The sequence below is a fragment of the Ictidomys tridecemlineatus genome, chromosome 13 (genome assembly GCF_052094955.1).
Source record: "Ictidomys tridecemlineatus isolate mIctTri1 chromosome 13, mIctTri1.hap1, whole genome shotgun sequence".
Lineage (NCBI taxonomy): Eukaryota > Metazoa > Chordata > Mammalia > Rodentia > Sciuridae > Ictidomys > Ictidomys tridecemlineatus.
The window spans coordinates 59,879,026-59,897,677 of record NC_135489.1 but is presented as its reverse complement, the minus strand read 5'-3'; the positions used below and the strand labels follow the sequence as shown (position 1 = coordinate 59,897,677).

General features: G+C 39.6%; 2 protein-coding genes across 2 annotated transcripts; one reads left to right on the top strand and one right to left on the bottom strand.

Annotated features, from left to right (window-relative positions):
• Window positions 1-1,125: 1,125 nt before the first annotated feature.
• Window positions 1,126-2,505, bottom strand: LOC144369878 (uncharacterized). Its single transcript, XM_078030402.1, has one exon. It carries the CDS (start codon window positions 2,503-2,505, stop codon window positions 1,588-1,590), a length of 918 nt encoding a protein of 305 aa, XP_077886528.1. The 3' UTR covers window positions 1,126-1,587.
• Window positions 2,506-16,228: 13,723 nt separating this feature from the next.
• Window positions 16,229-17,753, top strand: LOC101974345 (mitochondrial import receptor subunit TOM40 homolog). Its single transcript, XM_078030401.1, has one exon. The coding sequence runs from the start codon at window positions 16,247-16,249 to the stop codon at window positions 17,330-17,332; it is 1,086 nt and encodes a 361-aa protein (XP_077886527.1). The 5' UTR covers window positions 16,229-16,246; the 3' UTR covers window positions 17,333-17,753.
• The last annotated feature ends 899 nt before the right edge of the window (window positions 17,754-18,652 follow it).

Here is an 18,652-nt window from a genome sequence, read left to right as displayed (position 1 = left end):
CTTTCCATTCGAATGCAAAAAGGGCCTGACTTTGGGGAGACAGTCTTAGGCAGAAAAAGGCATCTTTTAGGTCCAAAACAGTATACCAGGTATGGGTCGGAGGCAAGGTGCTGAGGAGATTGTAGGGATTTGGCACTGTGGGGTGAATGTCTTCTACCCTTTTGTTAACTTCCCTTAAGTCCTGAACCGGTCGATAATCATTAGTCCCTGGCTTTTTGACCGGTAGCAGCGGGGTGTTCCAGGGCGACCGGCAAGATGTTAGAATGCCTTGATCTAGGAGGCGTTTGATATGCGGCTTGATGCCTTGGTAGGCCTCCCTTGACATAGGATATTGTTTAATATTAATAGGAGTTGCAGTGGCTTTTAGCTGTATGACTATGGGAGGTTGTTGTTTAGCTATTCCCATTCCTCCAGTTTCTGCCCAGGCCTCCGGGTAGGAACTAAGCCAATAGTCCATGTTTTTAATAGGTAGTGAGGACTTATCAAAAAGTTTGTATTCATCTTCTAGTTTGAAAGTCAATACATGCAAGGGGGTCTGGTTTGGCCCGGTAATAGAGACACCCCCGTCCTTGAAATAAATTTGGGCCCTCAATTTGGTTAACAGGTCTCTTCCTAGTAGTGGATACGGACAATCAGGCACATGTAGAAACGAATGAGAAACCTTACCTGTGGCAAGGTGTACTTCTCTTTCGGTAGTCCATCGGTATGGTTTGTTCCCGGTGGCACCTTGGACCCATGTTGTTCTGTGGCTTATGGGTCCTGGTGCTTGCGTCAGCACTGAGTGTTGGGCTCCCGTATCCACTAGGAAGGTTACAGGTTGCTCCCCTACTTGTAGGGTTACCCGGGGCTCAGGGGGGAGCTCCTGGCCCTGACTCCTTCAGTCTTCATCTAATGCTAGTAACTGCGAGGCCCGATTTGCACCTCTTCTAGGGTTGGGGGGTCTCTTTGGGCAGTCTTTTACCCAGTGTCCTTTTTCCTTACAGTAGGCACATTGGTCTCGGTCTACATGGGGTCTGCTCCGTTCCCTGTCCTGACTTACTTTGTCTCCCTGACGTCCTGCCTGAACTACAGTGGCCAATATTTTGCTTAGTTCCCTGTTACGCTTTCGATCACTTTCTCTTTCCCTTTTGTCTGACTCTTCTCTAAGCTTAAGGTCTCGTTCTTCTTGCATCTTCCTGATTCTATTCTTTTGTTCCTCTGGAGTTTCTCTCTTGTTAAATATCTTTTCTGCTTCCTTCAGCAAATCTGTTAGAGAGAAATCCTGCAAATTATCCAGTCTTTGCAACTTAGTTCTGATGTCTGGGGCAGATTGCCAAATAAATGTCATAGAGACATTTTCTTTCTGATCCTCACTATCAGGATCGAAGGGTGTGAACCTCCGATATGCCTCCTTTAGTCTTTCTAAAAATGCTGTTGGGCTCTCCTCTGCTCCCTGAATAGTTTGTCTTACCTGGGCCAAATTAATGGGCCGACGCCCTGCTCCTTGGAGACCCGCTATGAGTAACTGGCGATAGAGACGTAGGTGGTTCCTACCTGCTTCAGTGGTATAGTCCCAGTTTGGCCGGGTTAAAGGAAAAGCCTCGTTAATCAAATTTGGGAGTTGGGTAGGTCGCCCATCATCCCCTGGTACATTTTTGCGAGCTTCCAAAAGAACTTTTTGTTTCTCCTTGGCTGGTGAGTCACTAGAATAGATTCAATCAGAGAGGTTAAAGCTACAGGGTCTTTAGCAAAGGAAGGATTATGAGTTTTCCAGTTATAAAGGTCAGAGGCTGAGAATGGCCAATACTGATATTGGCCATTGGGACCCCCCATTTGCCGCAGGGGGAGAACTCTAGAAGTGTCCCCTGGTGCAGTGTGATCCCGTCGTCCTCGGAGCTGTCCCACCATGGGGGATGGATCTGGGGGAGCACTGGCTGTTGGACCCTCTTGGTCATCTTCTTCTTCCTCCGAGGAAGGTGGATTGGACCCAAGGGCTGGCAAGGGCTGGGGCTGATAAGGAGGAGGCTCATCAGCTAGCAGGTCAATTAGGGCTGAGTCTTCTGGTGGCAAAACCTTCTTTGGTGTTGCCCCTGGCTTAGTTGAAGTTTCAGATTTGTCGAGAACAGGGTAAAGTTGGGAGGTTTGAGGGGGTAGAAGAGGAGGAACTGGAAGGAGAGGGGCAGAGGGCTCGAGGGGAGAAGAAGAAGAAGGAGACTTAGGAGGAGAGAAAGGAGCTACCCAGGAGGGTGGCGTGGAAGCTAAATCTTCCCAAGTAATAATATAGGGTATTTGATCAGGGTGTCCCTGAGGACCTTGGATGAAGATTCGAGACTTCACCTGTAAGATAGAATCAATGTTAAAGGTTCCTTCAGGAGGCCAGCTGGTATTGAATGTAGGCCATTCTGAGGCACAGAGAGTTTTCCATTTCTTCTTTTTGACCGTCACGGACAAGTTGTTTGCGCGCTTTTGGACGTCCTGCCAATGATCTAGAGTAAGGCTCAAAGGGGTAGTTAGGGTGTTCCCCATATTTCTTTCAGACAGAAAGTAGACAGACAGACACAGTAGTACAAAGACGAGACCGAACGGGACGAGCGCTGCGCGGTGCCGGCAGAAACCGAATTCAGATGGCTTGGGAGAAGTTAGTACTTCTCTTTCGCCTACAAAGACAGTGTATCCTTCAGAAACACTGGGGGCCCCGAAAAAATGGACCCTTCGGATCCCTGGGACGTCTCCCAGGGTGGCAGGGGAGAAGTCCGAGCTAAACCTCAAATTAGCTCCTTCTCAAGCTGCCTTCAGATACTGAGCTACGCGTAGACTTCAGAATACAGACGCTGCGCAAGACATTAAACATAGAGACAAACATAGAGACAGAGAGCTCGTATTTGCCGGCTTACCTCCCAGTGAAGTCGAGTGTCCTCCGGATTTGGGTCTGGGTCGTTCCGGTGATCCCGGACGAGCCCCCAAATGAAAGACCCCCGAGACCCCAACCCAGAATGGAACACGCGAGTCACTGGATGCAATCAGCAGGAGGAATTTATTCACATAGGCGCCTATGGATGCAAAGCAGAACCTCAGCCGTGGCTTAGGCAGCTTGCATGCATGGGCTCGGGGTTACAGGATTTTTATAGGTTGCAAGGGATAAGATTCCAACTTAGCACAGTAACAGTTATTTCATTGGCCCCCCCATGACAGCTTGGCACAGTATCAGCTATTTCATTGGCCCCCTCTCAAGCTCCCCTAAAAGTGGTCACAGGGGGCAGAGTGGGTTTGGAGACCCCACCCATGTGCTCCTATTTTTGTCCTCTTTTGCTCAAGTCTGCCCCTCTGGAACATCTCGTGGTTTCTTAACTGTCTGGGACATCTTGCGGTTTTGACATGAGGGTATTAACGTATGGGTTACAACATGGGGGGTGTGGGGCATGGGTTGCGGTTAGGAGGAAGCATCTTGTGACTGCAGAGCAAAACGTTATATTTCTTAACATTAAGCTTAAGGCTTTGAGGCTGGGGTCTTTCACACTCACTTATCAGGAAAAACTATACTTCTTTCAGGACCTTCTTCCTACCAGAAATCTCCTTCAGTTGCCTGTAAAGTGCAACTTTGCACCACACTTCACCTAATTTAATTGAAAACTTTACCTCAGCTTTAGAAAGCTGCTCCTGGAGTTACTAAAGATCAAGGCTTTTGAATGTGGGCCCTGGTTCCCACATGGAACCAATCTCCTCCTAAGTCTTGCCAGAAAATGGTAATTCTAATGTTCAGATTTAAGACATAAGAACCCTCAGAAATGTGTGTCTGTTTGGTTCCAGTCTTGGGGTCAGTGCTCACTGAATGCAAACTTCACATCCCAACATAAACCTATGGCCTAACCATGATATTCCCCTGGAGAAATATTTCTTCTCTTTCCAGGAATTTCTTTATCCCTCTTCATTCTAGAAATTTCCCCAGGTTGCCTGTAGTTGGTTTATTTGGATCCCGTTTGACACTTACTTCTGTGGTAAAACAAAACAAAACAAACAAACAAACAAAAAACTTTACTTCAGCTTTTCCAGCTTTTCCTAATGGTTGGGGTGGGGAAAGATCTTCATTTAGTCCTTGAATACCCAGACATAAATACTAGACTCCCTCATAAAACTGGCAGTGGGAAGGTAATTTACAAGCCTCAAGGATGTGTTCGAAGAAGTCTCACAAATATGGATTTCTGGGATATCAGACTGGCTGCAGGTTTACATGTATGAGCACTTCATAGCCCACATACAATTTGAAGCCAAGGCAAGGCCATCTCCTGAGAGAAACAGCTGTCCTCTGCCCAGGAATTACTTCCTCACTATTCTGCCAGGAGTCACTTCAGAATTCCTGAAACTGGCATCCTTATAGGATTGGTGTAGCCCATTTCTGTGCGGGGGGGGGGGCGCTTTACTTTTGTTTACTCTGCTTCTCATAAACATTCATACAGAGCAAGTCTCCTTTTCAGCATCTGGATTCCCAGCTGTGATGAATTAATCTCATCCTAAATATGGTTAGAAGAGAATTGTTCCATGGAACAAAGTTTGGGACAAAAGAACCCTGAGGAGTGTGGCTTTCTGGGGCCACATCCTGGTTTCAGAGATCTAGAACTGCATGTTTCACATCCTGCTACCAATATGAGGCCAAACCGCTTCCATTGCTGAGGAGAACCTGTTCTCCTTATTCTTGGAAAGTTTTCCTCTTTATTTTGGCAAGCAATATCCCTGGGTTACCAAATTTGCATTATCCTCTGCCTTACCTCTTTATTTTAACTTTTTAAAATTTTAAATTATTTACTGCTTTCTGTTAAATTTTTATCTTTATTCTACTTTATCTAGAACATTTTTTCTTTTTTTTTAAATTTTTTATTGGTTGTTCAAAACATTACAAAGCTCTTGACATATCATATTTCATACATTAGATTCAAGTGGGTTATGAACTCCCATTTTTACCCCAAATACAGATTGCAGAATCACATTGGTTACACATCCACATTTTTACATAATGCCATACTAGTAACTGTTGTATTCTGCTACGTTTCCTATCCTCTACTATCCCCCATCCCCTCCCCTCCCATCTTCTCTCTCTACCCCGTCTACTGTAATTCATTTCTCTCCTTGTTTTTTTCCCATTTCCCTCACAACCTCTTATATGTAATTTTGTATAACAATGAGGGTCTCCTTCCATTTCCATGCAATTTCCCTTTTCTCTCCCTTTCCCTCCCACCTCATGTCTCTGTTCAATGTTAATCTTTTCCTCCTGCTCTTCCTCCCTCCCTGCTCTGTTCTTAGTTGCTCTCATTATATCAAAGAAGACATTTGGCATTTGTTTTTTAGGGATTGGCTAGCTCCACTTAGCATAATCTTCTCTAGTGCCATCCATTTCCCTGCAAATTCCATGATTTTGTCATTTTTTAGTGCTGCGTAATACTCCATGGTGTATAAATGCCACATTTTTTTTTATCCATTCATCTATTGAAGGGCATCTGGGTTGGTTACACAGTCTATCTTCTAGAACATTTTAATGCAATATGCCATTATTCTCAGAAATCTTTATTATGACAAATAGCAGAACCTTATATAGGTACATATATGTATGTATATAAATTTTAAACACAAAAATAGTCTACAAATTTAAATTTTAAAAATATCCTGTAGCACAAAGTATTAAGATAAACAAATGACCTGTTTTGAGTTTTAAATGTAATTATAATCAGTACATGCCTGGTTCAAAAAACAAGAACATTCTAATAAAAATTATCACAAAATAAAATTCTGTTTGAATTGTCTTTTAATGAGATTAGGTGTTATTTATTATGTATGTTTAATTGGTAAGCAGTTTAATTGTTTATCACTTTTTGGTTTGCTATCCTAAGGGGGGCCTTATGGTAAATTTCTAGCTAGGGCTTTTTTAGAATGAAGAAAAGAAAATCTCTTATGTGGTTATCACTCCAGGCAAATAAATATCAGCAGTTGAATGTCATGTTTTGCAGTTATTTAGAATTGCCCACCTCTTAGAAATTTATTCTTTATTCCATAAATCACAAGAAACCATAGTTAGAAAACAACTGCTTTAATAGATGATACATTTTTATGAATTAGCAAGAGTATATTATGATCATTAGTATAATTTAAAAGTACATTGTTTTCTGTAGGTATCAGCATTTTTATCTATTAAACCAAATTTAAATTTATTAATTATTCAGATAAATGAATATAACTCAACTAGATATTCTTTACATTGTGCTTGGGATATTTGGAGGCACTTTCCTTTGTATTCTAATATACTTGGTATTCATGACTCTTACTTTTAAATGCCAGAAATTATCCTTAGACACTAAACAGACATTATGACTATCAGACATTTTGGCCACCTGAATACCTCGATACTCTGAATACCCTATTTTCAAACATTGTCAGGCAAGTATAACTGTCCCTTATTGATAATCACTGACTTAAATATTCAGTATCCTTTTTAAGCCTTTTCCTTTTTAAAAGTTTTACAAGACTTGTTTAATTTTAGAAGTCCTCCACTACTATTTGTTCATTTTTGCATTTCTTACTATTTTGATTTGAAATATAGAGTTCAAGCTTTGTATCTTCATTGTAGACTGTAACTCTCATGATTTTTAATTAAAATTAATGATTTTAATATCATTTACATCATAAATTCTACTTTGGTATTAATATTTTTATTGATTAAAAAACATTAAGAGGAATGCATTACAATTCTTATTACACAGATACAGCACAATTTTTCATATCTCTGGTTGTACAGAAAGTATGTTGACACCAATTCGTGTCTTCATATATGTACTTTGGATAATGATGTCTATGACATTCCACCATCCTTGATAGTCCCCTGCCCCCTTCCTTTCCCTTCCACTCCTCTTCCTTATCTAGAATTCATCCATTCCTCCCATGCTTCCCTCCCCTACCCCACTATGAGTTAACCTCCTTATATCAGAGAAAACATTTGATATTTGTTTTTTGGGATTGGCTAATTCACTTACATTCATTATCTTCTCCAATGCCATCCATTTGCCTGCAAATGCTTTGATTTTATTCTCTTTTATTGCTGAGTAAATTTCATTGTATATATATATGCCACATTTTTTTATCCATTCAGTCACTGAAGGACATCTAGATTGTCTCCACTATTGTGAATTGTGCTGCTATAAACACTGATGTGGCTGTGTCCCTGAAGTATACTACAGTATGCTAATATGCTGTATATAGTACGTAGTATGGTGTATATAGTATACAGTATGTAGTATGCTGGAGTATGCTGTAGTAAGTCCTTTGGGTATAGACTGAGGGGAGGAAAAGCTGGGTCAAATGGTGGTTCCAAGGAATCTTCATACTGCTTTCCATATTGGCTGAACCAATTTGCAGTCCCACCAGAAATGTATGAGTGTGCCTTTTCCCACACATCCTTGCCAACACTTGTTTGTATGCATAATAGCTGCCATTCTGACTGGAGTTTGATGATATCTTAAGAATAGTTTTGACTTGCATTTCTATAATTGCTAGAGATGATGAACATTTTTTCATATATTTGTTGATTTATTGTATATTCTATTCCCAATAAGTATCTGTTCAGGTCCTTGGCCCATTTGTTGATTGGGTTATTTGTTTTTTCTGGTGCTTAGCTTTTTGAGTTCTTTACATACCCTAGAGATTAGTGCTCTATCTGATGTGTGAGGACTAAAAATTTTCTCCCAGGATGTATGCTCTCTGTTCACCTCACAGAGTGTTTCTTTTGCTGAGAAGAAACTTTTTAGTTTGAATACATTTCATTTATTGATTCTTGATTTTAATTCTTGTGCTATAGGAGTCTTATAAAAAAAGTTTGGGCTGAATCCCACATGATGAAGATTAGGGCCTAATTTTTATTCTATTAGACACAGAGTCTCTGGTTTAATTCCTAGGTCCTTGATCCACTTTGAGTTGAGTTTTGTAAATGATGAGAAATAGGGATTTAATTTCATCTTGTTGCATATGGATTTCCAGTTTTCCCAGCAAAAGAGGCTATCTTTTCTCCAATGCATGTTTTTGGAGACTTTGTCTAATATAAGATAATTGCAATTTTGTGGGTTAGTCTCTGTGTCCTCTATTCTGTACCATTGGTCTACCAGTGTATTTTGGAGCCAATACCATGCTGTTTTTGTTATTATTAATCTGTATAGTTTAAGGTCTGGTATAGCTATGCCACCTGCTTCACTCTTCCTGCTAAGGATTTCTTTAGCTATTCTGGGTCTCTTATTTTTCCAGATAATTTTCATAATTGCTTTTTCTATTTCTATGAGGAATGTCATTAGGATTTTGATTGGAATTGCATTAAATCTGCGTAGTGCTTTTGGTAGTATTTGATTTGTCAGAATTGTATTGAGAATTTTTGCAACTATGCTAATTAGAGATATTGGTCTAAAGTTTTCTGTCTTTAATGTGTCTTTGCCTCATTTGGGGATCAGGATGATATTGGCTTCATAGAATGAGTTTGGAATTGTTTCCTCTTTTTCTATTTCCTGAAATAAATTGAAGAGTATTGGTATTAATTCTTCTTTAAAAGTCTTACAGATCTCAGCTTTGTATCCATTTGGTCCTGGGCTTTTCTTGGTTGGTAAGCTTCTGGTGATATCTTCTATTTCATCACTTGATATTGGTCTCTTTAAATTGTGTATATCTTCATGATTCAATCTGGGCAAATTGTATGACTTAAGAAATTTGTCAATGCCTTCAGTGTCTTCTTTTTATTGGAGTATAAGTTTTCAGAATAATTTCTAATTATCTTTTATATTTCTAAAGTGTCTGTTGTGATATTAACCTTTTTCATCATGTGTGATTGTAATTTGAGTTTTCTTTCTCTTTGTTAGCATAGCTAAGGGTCTGTCAATTTTATTTATTTTTTCAAAGAATCAACCTTTTGTTTTGTCAATTTTTTCAATTGTTTCTTTTTTGTTTCATTGATTGTAGCTCTAATTTTATTTGTTTCTTGCCTTTTATTACTTTTGCTGCTGATTTTTTCTTCTTTTTCTAGGGCTTTGAGAAGTAATGTGAGGTCATTTATTTGTTGACTTTTTCTGCTCTTAAGGAATGAACTTCATGCAATAAATTTTCCTCTTTGTACTACTTTCATAGTGTCCCAGAGATTTTGAAATATAGTGTCTATGTCCTCATTTACCTCTGAGAAGTTTTTAATCTCCTCCTTGATGTCTTCTGGAACCAATTATTCATGCAGTAGCATATTGTTTAGTCTCCAGGTGATGGAGAAATTTTCATTTTTTAATTTTGTCATTATATTCCAATTTCATTCTATTATGATCTGATAAAATGCATGATAGTATCTCTACTTTTTTGTATTTGCTAAGAGTTGCTTTGTGGCATATTATATGGTCTATTTTAGAGAAGAATCCATGTGCTGCTGAGAAGAAAGTATATCCACTTGATGCAGGTTGAAATATTCTATATATGTCAGTTATATCTAAGTTATTGATTGTATTATTGAAATCTACAGTTTCTTTATTAAACCTTTGTTTGAAATATCTATCCAGTGGTGAAAGAGAAGTGTTAAAGTCATCCAAGATTATTGTGTGGTAGTCAGTTGAACTCTTGAACTTGAGAAGAATTTGTTTGATGAACATGGCTGCACTATTGTTTGAGGCATATATATTATTTATGATTATTATGTCTTGTTGGTGTATGCTTCCTTTGAGCAGTATGTAATGTACATCTTTATCTGTTAGGGTCTGTAAACAAGTCAGGATGGCGCCTGGCATGTTGCCAGAGGGAGTAGGTTGTGAAGTATCGCCAGTGAGCAATTAAGTGTCAAGATTCCTTATTGGTTGACTTCTGTATCTAGTTTATGTTAATTAAGATAAGCTGTGTGGAATATATATATATATATATATATATATATATATATATATATATATATATACCCCTCCTGTCCTACAATAAACGGTTCCCACTCCTGCTGCATCAATGTACACAAGTTATTCCTTGCACCCCCCACCCCACCCCCCATTAGTTTGCTGCAGCTGGACTGTGGCATTTATCCCTTTTGATTAACTTTGGATTGAAGTCTACTTTATTAGATACGAGGATGAAAACCCCTGCTTGCTTCTGCAGTCCATATGAGTGGTATGATTTTTCTTAACATTTCACCTTTAGTCTGTGTATGTCTTTTTTTTATCAGATGAGTCTCCTGGAGGCAGTATATTGTTGGGTATTTTTTTAAAAACCAATCTTCTAACTTATGTCTTTTGATTGGTGAGTTTAAACCATTAACATTCAGGGTTACTATTGAGACATGGTATGTATTCCCAGCCATATTTGTTTATTTTTGTTATTTAACTTGACTTGATTTTCTTCTTTGATTAGTTTTTCCTTCAGGGTACTACTTTCCTCTGCTGATTTTTATTCTTTTTTTGTAAATTCCTCTTTATGGAATATTTTGACAAGGATGTTTTGTAGTGCTGGTTTTCTAACTATAAATTCTTTTAAATTTGTTTATTGTGGAAGGTTTTTATTTCATCTTCATCTAAAGCTTAATTTTGCTGGATACAGGATTCTTGGTTGGCACTCATTTTCTTTCAGAGCTGATTTCCAAGTGTAGGTATTTGGCCATATTGCTCACTGTAACTAGTGAGTCCCTAGGAAGAATGTGAAGTCTTTGTGATAGTTATTGTTAGGCCCTACCACATAAGAATAATTTCCTAATATCTTCCAGCTTTACTTACTCTTGGTAGGGCTGATGCAAATGTATATCTTAAGTTACATCAAAAACTATTGTCTTTCTCATGTATTTGTTGATTGATTGTACATCATCTTCTCAGAAGTGTCCCTTCAGGTCCTTGGTCCATTTATTGATTGGGTTATTTTATTTTATTTTTTTGGTGTTTAGCTTTTTAAGTTCTTTATATAACCTAGTGATTAGTGCTCTATCTGATCTGTGAAGAGTAAAGATTTGCTTGAAAGCTGTAGGCTATCTATTCACCTCACAGATTGTTTATTTTGCTGAGAAAAACTTTTTATTTTGAGCCCATCCATTTATTGATTATTGATTTTAATTCTTGTGCCAGAGAAGTCATTAAGGAAGTTGGGGCCTAATCCCACATGATGGAGATTAGGGCCTACTTTTTCTTCTATCAAATGCAGGGTCTCTGGTTGTATTCTTATGTCCTTGATCCATTTTGAGTTGTATTTTGTGTATGATCAGAGGTGGGTTTCATCATCACTAGCCTAGGATGTGGGAAATAAGATTCACTCACACATTGCTGATGGGACTGCAAATTGGTGCAGCCAATATGGAAAGCAGTATGGAGATTTCTTGGAAAATTGGAAATGGAACCACCATTTGACCCAGCTATCCCTCTCCTAGGTCTATACCCATTGGTCTTAAAAACAACATACTACATAGACACACAGCCACATCAATGTTTATAACAGCACAATTAACAATAGATAACCCATGGAACCAAACTAGATGCTCTTAAATAAATGAATGGATAAAAATGTGGCATATATACACAATGGAATATTATTCAGCAATAAAAGAAAATAAAATCATGGCATTTGAAGGTAAATGGTTGGAGTTAGAAAAGATAATTCTAAGTGAATTTATCCAATTCACCCCAAAACAAAAGCTGAATGTTTTCTCTGTTATGAGCAGGCTGATTCATAGTGGGATAGGCAGAGGGAGCATGGGAGGAATAAACAAACTCTAAATAGGGCAGAGGGATTGAAGGGAAAGGGAGGGGGGTATGAGGTAATTAATGATGGTAGAATGTGATGATCATTATTATTCAAAGTACAGGTGTGAAGACACAAATTGGTATGAGTATACTATGTACACAACCAGAGATATGAAAAATTGTTCTCTATATATGTAATAGGAATTGTAATGCATTCTGATGTCAAATAATAATAATAATAATAATAATAATAATTTGTCTTTCTTTTTTAATGTTTAGGTAAGACTAAGCTTTTGTTATACCCTCTTGCAGGTGTTTAAAATGAAGTTTGTCAAAATTGACTTTGTTTATAGGTATTGTTAAAAGTCACTCTTGGGAATGCATGTGAAGCCTCTTGGCTCCTTTTGTCTTATTTCACAAGTTGTGCCATCTGCCAGCATAGCTCAGGGTTTTGCTGACCACAATTGGCTTCTCTTAGAAGCATAAGGGACATATCTTTCCAATTATCCTCCATTTTGCAGAATATGCACTGATTTTCTTCATGTTCTTTAGGGTTCTTTTAGAGGGTTACCATTGTTCCCTGGATCCTGAATTCTGGATGGCAAGGCAAAATAATTTTTTCTTTGCCATTTTACTTTCTTAAACTTAGACTCCAAGTTCTTGATTTTAAAAATTCTGTGGTCCAGTTTGACCAGTCTTGAAGTGGGAGTAGTGCATTTTAACTTCAATGTATATGATTTATAGTTACCCCTTCCATTTAATTGTGGTCAGCATTATTCCTGGAAGTAAGCCTTATATCCTTTCTGTCCTATAGTTGTTGTCTTATTATCTCAAGTTAACTCAGGCCATTCTATTAGAAGGTATATCTCTGCAAAACACCAACAGGCAACAGTTATAAAGTATACAAGGAAAATACAAAATAAAATTAACAAGATCAAAGTTATATTCAGTTTGAAAAATAGCTATGAACCAAGAAACATACATTTTACAATTTTAAACCTTTAATTAGTTATGTATGATGTTTCCTGTTTACTTTGAGATCACAGTAATATTTACTACAAAAATCTGTCCTTTGAACTTTAAATGAGTTTAAGTCAAGCCTGTTTTGGAGTAAGGTGAGAGATAGTGTCTTATCTCAGGTAAAATGGGGCTCTTGACAATTAACACAATACAACATTATTTCTGAAAATCACTCAAACAAAAGCAAAGAGAGCTCCAAAATCTCTTTTTTGTGTGTGTGTGAAAAATGTGGCAAAAAAGATTTTGCTGCAGGAAAAAGTCTACTCAGTAATACTCCTTTGTGAATTAAATTTGAATCTGCTTGGGAACACATCATCAACATTTAAACACACCAGGCTTTTCTTATGATCTTTTAAAAATATATTTAACTTCTTATCCCAGTGTATAAAGTAGCATAAATTTATATAAATGTCTTATTGTAAACAGGCAACCTTTATCCAGTAAAAGCACATTCATTGGCATATATAAATTTCCAATTAAATGTGTAATTTTTATATAAGTCTAAAAGAGATTATCACTACAGACAACTTTGGTTCTGAGAATACCAGCTTGGTAAAGTACTCTCCTAAGCTTGACATTTTAAAAACTTGTAGACTAGAAGAACATGAATATATCTAATATAAAAAATAAGACAGTAATTGTTAGCATGTCAATTGCACAGATGTCTTTATATTAATTAAGTTTAACTTTTAAAGTAAAATTCAGAATCTGAAGTGTATGATAATGATAAATACAGATGTGTATAGTCTAGCAGTACTAGCAAAAACCAAAGGGTATCCTTAAATATCTTATATATTTAGGAAACAGTGTTGATAATTATAAATAGACTTAGTCAAAGCAGACAGATATAATTTAGTTTTCCAAATGGCAGTGTGGCCTTTTTATTCTAGATGCAATGTATGAAAGAGAGGACTTACTGGTTACCTTGCCTGTACCTACACAAATGTTTATTTTGTAAACTTTTACAAAACATTTAAACAGGCTCAGAAAAAACATATCTAGTTTCATATGATTACATATTTTAGTTACATAGGTTATTCATGAAAACTAAGCCTAATCAACATTTTGTCATTTTTTTCCTCCCAAAGAAAAATTATAAAAGCAACAGCATACACTTTCAACATTTTATAGCTCTCAAGTCTTATACAAATTGGTACTCATTAGCGTGAGCTTTTGTTTTGTTTTGTGTTAGTTATTTTGTTTGTTTGGTACCACAGATTAAATCCATGGGGCTCTTAATCACTGAACCATATCCCCATCCCTTTTTATTTTTTTTTTAATTTTGAAATAGGATCTTGATAAGTTGCTGATGCTGGCTTTGAAATTGTAATCCTTCTGCTTCAACCTCCCTAGGTTATGGGATTAAATGCATGACCACTGCACTCAGTTCAGTGTGAGATGTTTTTAACAAGTGAAATAGGCATATTGTAGGGTATTTGGCAAAGCTGACTCCGTTCATATTTTAAACATTTGTCCAGAAGAGAATGGATCCTTATTAATGCCTCTGTTTAAAAGGGTTATTTCTTCCCCTGGTGTAAGTTATTTTCTCCTTGGCTAAGATAATACTGATTACCTTTTTTTAGGGTACCTTTGGCCTAAAAGGTCCTATTCACTTTTAGTAGACCACCAGCAGAGCAGGCTGTGTTTCATTTTCTAAAAAAACACTTGCAGGTAAATTTGTTGCCTTTTAGGTGAAATGTATTTGTACATTTAATTTACACAACAAATTGGACAGTCTGGAACATAAAAAAAAAACTGTGTCTTATTCTTTTTTCTCTCAGTTTAGATTTAAGAGGTTGGAGCATAGGATAGTATGAAACTGACCTATTTCCCTTGTCACAATACCATCAACTTTAAACAGTTCCTTAATCTTAATTGAATTAAGAGACTTTTTTTTTTTTAATGTCCAGAGCACTCTGTCCAATGAAGGTCACACTGATTATATAAGGACTGTTAGGGACCTCTATCTTCAGAAATCAGCAGGCCATGACATAGATGCCTGCATACATAGGAACTCTATAAGGCCCCTGTATTTTAGCCCTGTGTACATCAGGCAGGGCTGCACCCAGAAGTGTCCCCTGGCCAAATGTTGCATCCTGACATATCTTAAAAGGGAAGATCATTTTTGTCCCCAGGTTTTAATCTAATTGTGCTGGAACCTATTACCATGTCTTTTGTGACTGGCAATTTTTATCCCTTGAATAGGAGGTTAATTGTCAGGCAGAGAAAAAGGAAGTGGAGGTTACAAAAAAAAATCAGACTCAAGGACTACAAGTGATCAGCCAATTAGAATATACATTCCAACAATTAGCCCCAACACTTTTTAATGTCTGTTTATCATGGACTCTGATCAATGCCTTTATCCAGAAGCTGTAAGTCCCTGAAATAATATAGTCTAGTTGAAAAGCCTTCTGCCAGTTTCCTTCTCACATCACAGGAATTTTATCTTTTCTCTTTTCATTCAAATAAATTGATGGATTTTATTATTTGAATCCTTGAGACAAAAAACCAGAAAGAAATCTGGGAGACCTGCAGCCCACAGAATTGTCACCCACCAGCAGAAATGGTTCAATGAACCTTGTTCTCAAATTCTCTTCTCATTTTCCTGGAAAAAGGGTTTGGAAGGCAGAGTCAAGACTAGGTCTTTTGTGCCCATTTCTCTACATTCAGGCTACTTTTCTGGGGTTCATTTTCCTTAGTTCAGGATGGGTCTCCCTTAACCACAGCAGGATAATTTTGTAACTGTCTGGGACCAGGCTGAGATGCAGTTTTGGGCCTACCAGCACTGGATTCAAAAGGTTTACATTTTTGAATCATTCTTCTGGTGTTTTGCTGTTCTTGAATGTCAGAGGCAGTGCCTTTTTGCATTCCCAATTTTGTTTTTGGCTGTTCAGATTTCCCATTATGCAACTTCATAAATGCTGTACATACAGAATTTCTTTCATTCACTTATTTTTATCTCTGACAAAGCAACTTCAACTGCAAGATTGTACAATAATTTAGAAAATCATTTAAAGGCCAGAATATTGCAATCAAACATTTTTTCTTAGGTAGGCTTATACCTTTGAGGTGGCCCATTCACCCAAATTCTTTCTTCCCAAAAGAATATTTATAGAATCAATATAGTATTGTCCATGTCTTAAAGGGCCAGTAACAGAAAGAAAGAAAGAAAGAAAGAAAAACACAGAGAAAAGCTACCATAGAGGATCCTCAACACCATGGCCAACAGACAGGAACATTAAGACAGACCAGGTGGGGAATATTTCCCCAAATGCACAACTATTATTTAACCATAACTTCTACTCAAGTGGCACCACAGATGTCCCCACAAAGAGGGGAAACATCCATGTGTTTCCCCAAAGGGAAACAAGATGTGTAGAATCAAGGATCTCCAGTGTGCACACAAGGGGAAATTACCAGATGGCCATGTTTTTGTGACTTTACTGAGTTTAGTTTCCTTTTCCTCAAAGTGGACCAAGATAAAGAAACCTGTAAATCTGAACCAATGGGTCAGACGGGGCGGAGTGGCGGCGGCGGCTGCAGCCACCATGGGGAACGTGTTGGCCGCTAGCTCGCAGCCCGCAGGGCCGCCGCCTCCACCTGCGCCGGCCCTTGTGGGGCTGCCGCCACCTCCGCCCTCGCCTCCGGGCTTCACGCTGCCGCCGCTCGGAGGCGGCCTTGGTGCTGGGGCCAGCGCGGGTCGAGGTTCGGACCGAACCGCGGGGGCTGCCACCGTCAGTGCCGCAGGGGTCGCTGACAACGGGGCCTGCGACTGCCTGCCCAACCCCGGCACGTTCGAGGAGTGCCACCGGAAGTGCAAGGAGCTGTTTCCCATTCAGATGGAGGGTGTCAAGCTTACAGTCAACAAAGGGTTGAGTAACCATTTCCAGGTGAACCACACAGTAGCCCTCAGCACAATCGGGGAGTCCAACTACCACTTCGGGGTCACGTATGTGGGGACAAAGCAGCTGAGTCCCACAGAGGCGTTCCCAGTGCTGGTGGGTGACATGGATAACAGTGGCAGCCTCAACGCTCAGGTCATTCACCAGCTGGGCCCTGGCCTCAGGTCCAAGATGGCCATCCAGACCCAGCAGTCGAAGTTTGTGAACTGGCAGGTGGATGGGGAGTACCGAGGTTCCGACTTCACGGCAGCCGTCACCCTAGGAAACCCAGACGTTCTCGTGGGTTCAGGAATCCTCGTGGCCCACTACCTCCAGAGCATCACGCCATGCCTGACCCTGGGTGGCGAGCTGGTCTACCACCGGCGGCCCGGAGAGGAAGGCACCGTCATGTCGCTGGCTGGGAAATACACACTTAACAACTGGTTGGCCACAGTGACACTGGGCCAAGCTGGCATGCACGCGACGTACTACCACAAAGCCAGTGACCAGTTGCAGGTAGGCGTGGAGTTCGAGGCCAGCACGAGGATGCAGGACACTAGCGTCTCCTTTGGGTACCAGCTGGACCTGCTGAAGGCCAACCTCCTCTTCAAAGCCTCCGTGGACAGTAACTGGATCGTGGGCGCCACCCTGGAGAAGAAGCTGCCGCCCCTGCCTCTGACGCTGGCCCTCGGGGCCTTCCTGAACCACCGCAAGAACAAGTTCCAGTGCGGCTTCGGCCTCACCGTAGGCTGAGTCCACTCCGCCTCCACGCCCTTCCTCCTCCACCTCCCACGGAGGGAGACCTGAGCCCCTCCCCCTCCTCTCCCTCCCTCCTCCAGGGTCAGGGGCAGTGGAAAGGAGGGGACCCGCCACCCCAGCAGCTGAGGAGGGGGTCCTGGATCCGAGGGGGCGCTTCGGGACTCTGTGCGCCAGGGCCGGGTGAGCCCAGTGGGCTAGGGTCCCAGGGGGGGATTCCGGAATCCTGGCGCTGGATTCTGAGCACCAGGGCAGAAGTGGCCAGACAACCTCAGGGAGGAGTGTCATGGTGTCCCCATCCTTCACAGAGGGCCCCGCCGAGCCCGCCCAAGGGGCAGCAAGAGGAGCTCCCCGCCCCGTCAGCCCGCCCTGCCCACTTTCCCTTCTACCCCTCGGTATAAATCATGTTTATAAGTTATGGAAGAACCGGGACATTTTACAGAAAAAATGGGAAAAAAAAACCAAAACAAAACAATATACATGGGGGAAAAGCAAAAAAAAAAAAAAAAAAAAGAAATAAAGAAAAAAAACCCTGTAATGTTCAGGGAGAGAAGGCAGGAGTTCCCTGAAGTAAAAGAAATTTCAGAAGCTGCTGGGATGGTCATTCAGTTCCTCCTTTTACTCACAGGAATAGCTCTTCTTGTTTGACCTGAGGCAAACTCACACATCTCCTAATTGTCCAGCAATTAGCTCTCAACAAGTTTGCCTTACATCCTCAAGATTGAAGTGAGGTTGCTTGGAGTGCCAGTCCTGCCCAAGAACTATGTAATGTTTTGAACAACCAACAATAAAAATTAAAAAAATAAAATAATAAAATTAAAAATTAGCCCCTCCCAACATTTTTAGTGCTAATATCCTTATTTATTTTTCCATGTTAATTATTAAATTTCAATATATAATGTAAAGTCTTTTATTCTTTATCTATCCTTATCCAAACATACGCTACATGAAAAAAAATACTTTTGTCTATGGTGTTCACAGCTTTTTTTGTGTCAACAACAGAGGCTTGCACATAGCATAGGTGCTCAATAAATGAACAATAAGCAAAACAGTATCATAGGAATGGAAAATGCTACAACCACTATAAGAACAACTGAACAACACTTGAGAAGCTAAGAAATACATGTAAATCAGATCAAGTTCCAACTTCTACAATTTCATCCCATACTACTGCCTTAACAGATGTGAAATTGTCATTTCATAGGAAGCTGATAAAATAACCAATGGTAATTTTACCTAATGGAATACTATGCAGCTTTAGAAAGAATGAGAAATCACTGCATGAATCTCCACAACCCACTGCCACAGAGCAGGTAA

Coding starts and splice junctions, on each gene's coding strand:
- LOC101974345 (XM_078030401.1), top strand. CDS start 16,247: ATGGGGAACGTGTTGGCCGCTAGCTCGCAGCCCGCAGGGCCGCCGCCT.
- LOC144369878 (XM_078030402.1), bottom strand. CDS start 2,505: ATGGGGAACACCCTAACTACCCCTTTGAGCCTTACTCTAGATCATTGG.